General features: G+C 39.3%; 1 protein-coding gene across 1 annotated transcript; it reads left to right on the top strand.

The window, feature by feature from the left end:
* Nucleotides 1–619: 619 nt before the first annotated feature.
* Nucleotides 620–9,075, top strand: MEOX1 (mesenchyme homeobox 1). Its single transcript, XM_009944734.2, has 3 exons — nucleotides 620–1,353; nucleotides 6,838–7,010; nucleotides 7,900–9,075. Exons 1-3 carry the CDS (start codon nucleotides 903–905, stop codon nucleotides 8,020–8,022), a joined length of 747 nt encoding a protein of 248 aa, XP_009943036.2. The 5' UTR covers nucleotides 620–902; the 3' UTR covers nucleotides 8,023–9,075.
* The last annotated feature ends 1,131 nt before the right edge of the window (nucleotides 9,076–10,206 follow it).

Raw genomic sequence — 10,206 nt, 5'->3', positions numbered from 1 at the left:
AGATTTCCTTGCAGGAAAGAGTAGCATATTGAAAATTCCCTGGAAAGTAGAATACAGAAAGAAAAACTACCACTGGCAGCAAACTCCAACTCTCAGTAAATACATGTGTTATAAAGCTAACCAAACAAACAAACAAAAAGCACTCAAAATCTTGCATGCGTGCACAAGCCAGGTCTAGTACTTCTTTTAAACTTAAGATTGGGCCTTAAATTATATACAGTCAGTGAAATCCTTTCTTACTTTTATTTCCCACTTTAGTTTTTGAAATTTGGCATCTGTTGAATTCTATGTTAGGGCTTTTTCCAAATCCAAGACTTGGGGGAATTTTGTTAACAGTGCAATAAAAGTAACTTCATAGTGTTAGAGAAACATTAAAGACTTTTTTGTGTGCTGCTCTTTCCCTTTAAAAAAAAAAATATATACTGGCATTGTTTCTTTAAAAGGCTCCATCTGCAAATCCCATTAGATGTGCATATAAGGTTTCGGATGATTTATAGTTCCTTGCTTTGCTTTGGTTGGAGGGAGTGAGTGTATGTACCTCCCTCTCCTCTCTCACATTTCACTTCACAAACCTGACACTCTCTCCCTAGCACGGTATTTAAAAAGTGTTTCACTCATGTCCAGCACTTCACAAGGAAGCAAGCTTCAGGCCTTGGGAAACAATTCAGGGCAATCACCGCATAGATCTGGTTACTGTTTTCCAGTCGGGACAATGAAGACATTTAGAAGAGTTCCCAAAGTAACAAATCTGCAACAGCGTAAAACCTGCAAACTAACTGTTGTTTAGGGAGGAAATCTATTCTGTAAGATTTGGAAGATTTCCCCCTCTGCTCCTCTTCTGCTTCTGAAGCCTGATCTATAACCAGTCACAAACGCTGGAGTGTGGACAGGACTGGAAGCAAATGGATCCCACCAGCAGCAGCTGCATGCGCAGTCCACAACCTCCTGCCGCACTTTGGGGGTGCCTGCGGAGCACCCATGCGGATGTCACCACAGCTTCAGGGCTGAACCACTACCCACCAGCACCATTCTCCTTCCATCAAAAATCAGATTTTGCTACTTACTCTGATTTCTCAACCTCCTGCCTGGTGACTGCTCCCCATAGCTTCCCACGTGAGGAGCGAGCATTTGTGGAGCAGCATCCCTCTTTCCAACACTCTGACTGGCATTTTGCAGCAGCTGAGGCAAGAAGACGACTAAATCCAGGACTGGCCATGGGTTCTGGGGAGTCAGAAGGCAGCAGCCCAAATCCAGTGACTGCGGCAGTGGGTATGAATGAAGATGATGAGGTACCAGTAAATACTACAAATGAGACTGAGAAAAAGCCATCCAAAAGAAAAAAGGAAAACTCAGGTAGGTGGTATGAATTTGGGGCTGTGGGATAGTACAGGCTATAGAATGAGAGCACCTGTAAGATTAGGAATTAAGAAATAAAGCTGATAAGAAAAACATTTTGTAATTCTTGACTGGGGAAAATTACACAGTAACAACACCAAAACTAGATGGCTTATTCTTTAATGACCTCTGGTGTTTGTATTTCACTCCTGCAGATATTTACTGAACCAGGCATTTTACTCACCAGCTCAAAGCGCATTTGCTGTGACTAAACAGGAATCACGTGGCATGTATACACTGAGCTGAAAGTCCTAGGATATGGAGTTATATATTGCATACCTGCCATTTGTCCAAGCGTAAGAGAATGGCAGTCAAAGGGCAAAAATCCCTCATCTTGAGCTGCCTATGCTAGCTAGAAATGTTCTGCTAGGATTTTGACATCTCAGTTTATGGTAAGAAGTACAAGATGCAAAGTCTCCCTTTAGATATAAACTCTGTTTGGCCTCAATAAATATTGGATGTTTTTACTTCAAAACAGGAGGTACTAAAACTTTGCCTATCAGTACAATGCCCAAAAAAGCAGAAAATGAAGCTAGTTTTCATTGTGTCATCCTAGTTAGCAAAACACATCCTTTTTACAGCGCAATATTCAATAATTTCATAGTTACATAACCTCTGACTTGCTGCTGTCTCAAATCCAGATATGTGAAATACATGTAAAATTGTTTTCTCTTTAGGAAGCTGTTAAAAATTAAGATGCTTTTATGCATTCATTTGCAAGCTACAGCATACTTTTCCCACAGCACTACTATGAAGTGGGCAATATTTTCCAGTATCCCCATATTACAGGTAGAGAACACAGCAATAAAAATATTTATTTATTTATTTTTAGGTTTTACAGGTTGGCTACAGAAGAGCTACCCCTAATCCAACTTTAATTTCTCTATTTTGCAATTTAAGCAAAAAGCTTATATTCGTGCTCTTTCTGTCACACAATTAGTCCTAGTCTCTGTTCTCTTCCAGTATAAATTGGCTGTCAGGGGACACATGAAATAACCAATATTCCAAAATTCTTTATGCTCAGAATCTAGTTTACTCCCCTTAGTTACCTGTTTTTCCTTTTAGAAACCCAGCTTTGTAGGATTTAATTTCATTTATATTGAAAAGGCATGTTTGGGGCAAAAATTTTCCAAAAACCCAAATGCGAAGAAGTTTAAAAAAAAATTTAAAAGCGAACAATGCTTTTATTAAAACATTTGATCGTCATAGGTAAACAGCAGATTTCAGTATACTCAGATTAGAGGGATATCCTTATCCTTAATGAGACTCATTCCCTGTTTTCAGAAGACAACAAATGTTCCTTCTATTCTCTATTACCAGCACCCTTGACATTTTCTTTTCATACTTGCTGCCATGCCATATACTTTTCCTTACAGGGGAGCTGTAAGCAATGACTTCACTCAAAAGGTAAAAAACTATTTTCTTTTAGTTGGTGCTTTATCCAATACAATTTTACCTGAATTGCAATATAGATACAGCATTACTATGATTTGTACTAGAGCGTGCAAGAAACTTTGGTTCTTGTGAAGACCCTAGTTATTACAAGATACAGTGAAGATCTTGGAAAATGGCTCTTTGCAGAGTATTCTGAGAAAAGCTTGTCAATCTTTAAAACTTTCTTGGAAGCATTGATGTACTAAAAACATCTGAAGAATGGCTTTGTGATGGCAATAACAAGTACTTGTGGATAAATACGCACACCCTTCCCTTCCTCTACAGACTTCAGTTATTTAGATGCTATATTCAGTCTTGACTTCACAGGCTCACCAAATGACCTGAAGAGAGAAATTAGCCTAGTGTTAGCTTTCACAGCTGCCTCTGCTGTTCATCCACAAGCCACAGCCTTTAACATTTTCAAACAGAATTTCAATAAAGCTTCTGACCTGTCCTACATTGTACTTGCAATATTACACATTTGAAGTCCCCAGATCTACAACAATAGTACTATAATACATAATAGAATTTAGTCAGCTTTATTTTATGTGAATGAAGCAATACAGAATGTTAGTGAGGTTGCAGTAGAAATGAGAATGTGATAACAGTGTGTAACAACTCCCTTAACATTAGACACACAACGTCCTTGACTGAAGGGTTCTTGAAAAATTTGTATTAAAATGTGTAGAGCTCATCTGAATTCCCACCTGCCAATCTTTCTCAGTCTTGCCACTAACTATAAAGAGGATTTTCTAGGCTTGCAATTCCCATTTACAGTCATGGTGGCATAAAATGCAGTAGGCAAGAGTAGATAGCAGCAGATCACAGCAGATAACCTGAGAAGGACTGAAAAGCAAAGTACAGGCAAGTCTCTGGTCAGTTTAAAGTGGTCTGGGTGTAGAACTTCATGTGTCATAGCTCTCCGTATGCACCCTCCATTGAGCATTATTCCATGAGGTGCACATCAAAGTAACTGCTGGATACTTTATCATCAGCTGCCAAATGAATCCGCTATTTATGAGGCCACTTTACTTGGACAATATTCCTGATAGCTTTCAGAATTTTATGTTCCATAACAGCAAAATCTATCAGTGTCCTACTATTTGATTTAACCCATTAGAATAAATATGCCCTCAAAGTCTTTAGTATGGGGAAAAAAAGTAACATTGTGCAGACGCTTCATATTTTTATTTTCTTCTACTGAGGGAAAAATTGCAGACATTAACACCAGTTTGCAGAATAACAAACACCAGGTGCATTGATCTGAGCTGTGGATCACCACAAACGTCTGACAAGCAGGTAGGAACCTCCACATACAGGCGTTAGTGACCTCCACACTTCTGTGCCTAAGCTGCTCTCTCAGCGATACAAGTACCCTCTGTGGTGCCAAAATTCTGTATCTGCACAGTGCAGAGTTTTTATGCCTTCTTCCAAAGCATTGTTTACTGGCTATTGTTAGTCGACCAGTTCAACCCAGCAAGGGAGAGTGAGTATGACTTCATGAGACCAGATTCCAATTCAGTTTTGCTGGTTGTAAGCACAAGGCAAAGCCGACTTCTGTGACCAGCTCCCAGTGCTGAATTTGGCCCATTGTTTTGCAGGGAACAGGTTGCCTCTTCATACACACATGTGTGTATTAGTGCCTGACACAGATTTTGTGTTGGAAACTTTAGAGCATAGGAACATGTACCATTTGGGTTTCTACATGCATTTTCCTGCAGCCCTGGGGACAAGCAGGAAAAAAAAAAAGTTCAGTTCAACCACACAACGAAACTGGTGGGGATCCTGGAAGTATGCATGCTTCAGGACAAAGACACAGATCTTCTTGTGACTCCTAAGCAGCTTTTTTTGTTTTTCTAACTGGCAGTACAGTAGGAAAATCTTTCCCAATCTGTCCTTCCACACAACATTTGCCATTTCCCACATTCTGTTGTCAAAACTCTGAAACAGCTAGGCCCAGTTTCCACTTCTGGACTATCACAAAACCTCCAACCATGAATAACCATATGTCTCTTTACAACAGCATGTGGCACACAGCCTGGATGACAGGATCCAAAATACACATCCTGCTCTGTTCCCAGAAATACTTAGCTATTTAAATTATTCATATTGGTTTTTTGGAGATGAAGGCTGGTGAAACTGCCCCTTAGAAAGGATGTCCTTCGCACAGGGCTAAGTGGTGAGCTCACGTGTATATTCAGGTTGAATTGGCTATTTTTACCCCAGGTTAATTTCACAGAGGTGGCTTTAGTTCCTGCAGTGTGTTATTGGCATTGGAGAAGTGCTTCACCCCTCCACGTGTTTGCTAGGGGAGCAGAGACCTGGGGGAAGCAAAGTTCCCAGCAGGGGATCCATACTTCAAATCCCGCTTCCCCATCACTCTCTCAAAAGTCAGGTTTGTTAGCCTTTGGGAAACACGTAATGGTACGTTTGTTCACCAAGAGATGAGAATGAAGGGGACTGTGCAACTATGGGTAAAAGCATGGGGAGAAACTTCCAGGGTTTTGTTTTCATACTTTCCCCAACTTCATTTGGGGATTTTTGAAGCATAAGTGGCAAGAACAACGTTGATGCAAACAAGACTAATTTCCCTGAAACAGAGAGCGGTACAGCTGCAGCATGTGGTATACTGGTCCCTGTGCACATTATCACTAGGTTTGATTTCTCTGTTGCTGATGAACAGAGCTAAGATCAGATCAATCATGAAGCCTACAGCCATAGCTGACAGATTTTTCCAGCTTTGTTACTTTGGCAACCAAAGGGACATCTAGAATATGATGCTACATGCTGTGCTCATTGCTACCATTTTGTATATTATTTCTATGTAGAAATATTATGCTAGGACACACAGAACTTCATTACACACTGGTTACACACAAAAATTAAGCAATTAATCCTCAACATAACAAAAAAACCTACTAGAATCCTCAGCTCAGGAAATCTATCCAACAACAGGAGCAAGAGGGGAGAAAGAGTGAAGGAACTTGTAAAACTGACTCCCTGAAAGATTGGCAGTTTGGGCTTTGCTCACTGAAACAAGGGCATTATTTTCCTTGCATTGTTTGGAGATTTTTCACAAGCACCAATTTTAAAAACACAGGAGAAAAAAATAGAAGTAAAAAAAAATATATAAAATAAAATATAAAATTATTGCTGCAGTCTCAGGCAAAGTCAGTTTGTGTTTTCTTTTTAGCATAATTGGTGCAGCACCCCTTTGGCTACGTCTTGAAATTTGGCTTTGAAATATGACTCTTGACCACATTGCAGCCAAGTGCACAAAGAACAAAAGAGTTTTTCAGGGCAGCACAGTGACAAGGATGATACTGAGGCCAATCATGCAGACAGATACCAGATCTCGTAATTTTCATTTAGCAAGGGTTAGAAGCAGCTCGAAGTCTGGAGTATCAGGTGCCAATTCAAAGAACACTGGTTCTCTGGTGTTGCTTGGTTTACCATGTTTCTCACACACATACACACAATATTTCCAGGCCACATGCTCCCTTAGGGTGCTTACTAAGTGACTTTACCTTACACCCTGCACCAGAGGTCATCACCATGCACATATGGTTATAATACTTTACACATTATACAACAAAGTGCTAGCTTTGCTACCTGCTGCTTGGTAGATCAGAGGAGAGTGATAATATATACATATTATATACAAGAAATGAAAGTAAAGGTGTGGGGAAGGAAACTATTTCAATACAATGATACAAGGAATGAGAGCTTCCTTCCCATAGCTACTCATTTCTGACCTTGCAGACCCAGGCCCACGCTTCTGCACTTTTGACAACACTCCCCGTCCTGACTGAGCTGTGTCACCTTTGTCGCTTTGAACCCAAGACTGACAACACTGATGAATCATGCTGAGCTTGAGGTGGCACAACACCAGCTTCTTAAAACTTCCACTGAGCACTTCAACTAGTAGTCTATATCAGACCTCTGCAATACACATGTTCATACAGATCAATGTAACTGCAAATTACACAACATGTGCTTGCCTCTTAGAAAACCAGAATTCAAGCAACAAGGCAGAAACAAGCAGCAAATCACGGAAGGAAAGGACAGCTTTCACAAAGGAGCAGCTACGGGAGCTGGAAGCTGAATTTGCCCACCATAACTACTTGACAAGGCTCAGGAGATATGAGATAGCTGTGAACCTGGATCTCACCGAGAGACAAGTACTTTCTGAATCCCTGCCTCCCCAGCTTCTTATTCCTCCCTCACTTCTCCCTAAAGCTAAAAACTAGATGTGTTACTTGAGGGTGTACTTTTGTAGTGGCACAAAGTTATTTTAATACAAAGCCTCCACATCCTTTTAAAACACATTTGTTAAAATTTTCTGTAAGTAGTTAATACATGTAATTATGTTTATCTAAACTAAAGACACATTTGGGAAAAACTGATATCTACTGAGCTGTTGTTTACCACCACTAATTGGTACATACTGATATGTCAAGGCTTACAGATGAACTATGGATGTCACCTTAGACTGCAATTACCAGGAAATTTTTAGAATGGTGTATGTTAGATACATGCATTCTTCCTGGCTCAGGTAGTATTACGAGATGATAAGGAAAGACAAAAACGCAGAGTTTTGTAGAAAGAGAGATTTCTGTTCTCTCATTGCGATCTCAGTCAGGGTTTCCTTATCAAAGCTTAGTGGACAATAGAGGAATTGCTCAATTAAATGAAGCAAATTACAATTCCTGAAACATGAGATTGAATGGACTAGATGTTGAAAGACTTTAGATGTACTGTGACCACTGAACTGACATGCTTATTTGACATAAGGACAGATTCTAGGCAAAGCACTTGTACTACTTTGCAGGTCTCCGAGAAATATCTGCCTGGAACAGTTTAGAAAGAATTGGTCCTGCCTCTGTTAGAGAGATGGATTACTTAAGCTTGTGATGTTCCTTTCACCTTTTCTTCTAGAATTCCACAAAACTGTCTATTGATTCACAGTTGTCTATTCCAATCTGTCTGTTGATACACACATATATGCATAGGTCTACTTATACAGCTCAGATTGAGGCAGTAAGTAATCATTTCTTTTTGATCACCCAGGTCAAAGTATGGTTTCAAAACAGAAGGATGAAGTGGAAACGTGTTAAAGGCGGGCAACCAGTGTCCCCACACGGACATGACACAGAAGATATGGACTCTGCTGCCTCCCCCAGCTCTGATTAGTCCTTGCAGCAATGGGAGAGGAATATGGAGAAAGTAATTGATTGGAAAGTGAATGCAACACTGCTCCGGGTCAGATACACCACAAGATGATCCTGCTTGCAAAACCTGTAGCCCTGAGTCTTTAAAAGGCGTATGATGCTTTACGTTACAGAAGCAATTAAAGAACACAGGAGAAAAAAGCCAAAAGAGGGTACGATTTTGATTTCTGTTTGGGTGAATTTAACTCTGTCTGGAATTGTCTTACTACCACAGATGTGTCTTCAGAATAAAAGCTAACAAACACTGAATATAAAACAGGAGTAATGTTGTCTAGGCTCTCAAACACTCAGCAAATACAGGTTGTCAGTCAGCAAGAAAGGGTCCAGCAAGTGATAATGCAACCGTATTCTCATCCAACCTCTCCCTGGTCACATCTATTTATTCTGCTTTTGGACTTGACAAGGTGTATTTTCCTTGTGCCTTACTTTGAGAGAAATAAATACTTTCATAGAATCATAGAAAGTTTTGGGTCGGAAGGGACCCCTAGAGGTCATCTAGTCCAACCCCCCCTGCACCGAGCAGGGACACCGCTAACGAGATCAGGCTGCTCAGAGCCCTGTCCAACCTGGTCTTGAATGTTTCCAGGGATGGGGCCTCCACCACCTCTCTGGGCAACCCATTCCAGTGTTTCACAACCCTCATTGTAAAGAATTTCTTCCTTATATCCAGCCTAAACCTACCCTGTTTTAGTTTAAAACCATTACCCCTCATCCTGTCACTGTTGTTTGATAGTCACTGATTTTTCTTGCAGTATAAATTGAACATCTGTATGGCTAAGCAGTAAGATTACAAAATAAAAATTTGAGATCAAAACCATATACACAGAATTCTGCTTACAAGTTTCAGAAGAGGTGTTTTTCACAGTGACAGTCCAAGAGGACAGGTGCCTAGCTGATGGTAGCAACTTGCAGAGGGAGATTTCTTCCAAGCTTATTGTAAATCATGAAATTAAATTGTTAGATCTCAATTTCAAATATTTTTTCAAGGCAGTCATTACCAAATGTCACAGCAAGTACAGCCCTCAACACAATAGCTATCACTATTTTGTTTTCAACATTTAAATCCATTTAACTAAAGGAAAATCACTGTTTAGTGCTGCATTTCTTTCGGATTTATGGAATCCCTCTGGAAACCCATCGTTTTCTTTGTGAATTCAGAGTTGTCAAGAGAAGCAGAAAACAATTTTATCTGGAGTGATTTAACTGAATTTACTGTCTACAAATTCTTGTTTAATTTTTCATTGGAGACAAACTTTCCTCTGAATAAACATGTACATATGTATATTTAAATTACATATAAAAATATCTATTAATCTAAGTATTATGTGGATTTACACTCATTACTTACTGTCTTCTAAATCAATATCTGGATTTATGAAATTTACAGTTAAGTGACCAACTTAGCCCTTTTTGCAAACTTCTCATTAACAGGTTATTTTTTGTGATTTATTTTTTTTTTTAGTGTTTGCAACCGATCAGATATTTCATCTAAACAAACAGCAGCTGTGCTTTTCAAAACATGTAAACACATTGTGTCTTTGATCACCTCAGCCTTTGACAGGGTTTGAGGACACCAAGAAACTTTACCAGCAATCTTTAACAGCACTAAAGCTGACACAGCCAACTGCCCATACTTCAAAAGAGAAATAATATGTAAAAGAAGCTTTCCAATACAGAGCCATAAACTGCCATGGCACCACCAGAAGTCCTAAGAACATTTCTGCTTAAAATTATCACCCCTTTCAGTCAAAACTGAAATTATGAAGTTTTAGAAAAGCATAGTGTTGGTTTCAATTTCTTTTATCTTTTTATTTAATGTACTAATACCACATTATAAACAGAAGTTTACACTAGCATATCACATTATGGCTATTGAGAATACTGATTCTTCAGTTTAAACATTTGAAAGGTAACCATTATTTGCAGCTATGACATGCTATCACATTACTCTAAGGCATTGTTTTTGGGGTTTAATGTGGACTGCAGATATGCTTGATACAAAGTTGCATATCTGGATGATATGTTTATAAAGTTATCTGTGGTTATTCCACTTGTAAAAGACCTCCAAAGAGATAAATATCAATGGGTTTTTTGAACAGAGATTCTGTATTCTTTTCAAAGAGGTGATTACAGTATCTAGTAAGAA

Source organism: Opisthocomus hoazin, chromosome 26, assembly GCF_030867145.1.
Source record: "Opisthocomus hoazin isolate bOpiHoa1 chromosome 26, bOpiHoa1.hap1, whole genome shotgun sequence".
NCBI classification, from domain to species: Eukaryota; Metazoa; Chordata; class Aves; order Opisthocomiformes; family Opisthocomidae; genus Opisthocomus; species Opisthocomus hoazin.
This window is presented reverse-complemented; position numbering and strand designations above follow the sequence as displayed.

What these genes read in the sequence shown, in the direction of transcription:
- MEOX1 (XM_009944734.2), top strand. Translation starts at nt 903, where the DNA reads ATGGATCCCACCAGCAGCAGCTGCATGCGCAGTCCACAACCTCCTGCC. An exon ending in AAGAAAAAAGGAAAACTCAG is followed by an intron (nt 1,354 to 6,837) that starts GTAGGTGGTATG and finishes CTTGCCTCTTAG; the next exon opens with AAAACCAGAATTCAAGCAAC. An exon ending in TGGATCTCACCGAGAGACAA is followed by an intron (nt 7,011 to 7,899) that starts GTACTTTCTGAA and finishes TTGATCACCCAG; the next exon opens with GTCAAAGTATGGTTTCAAAA.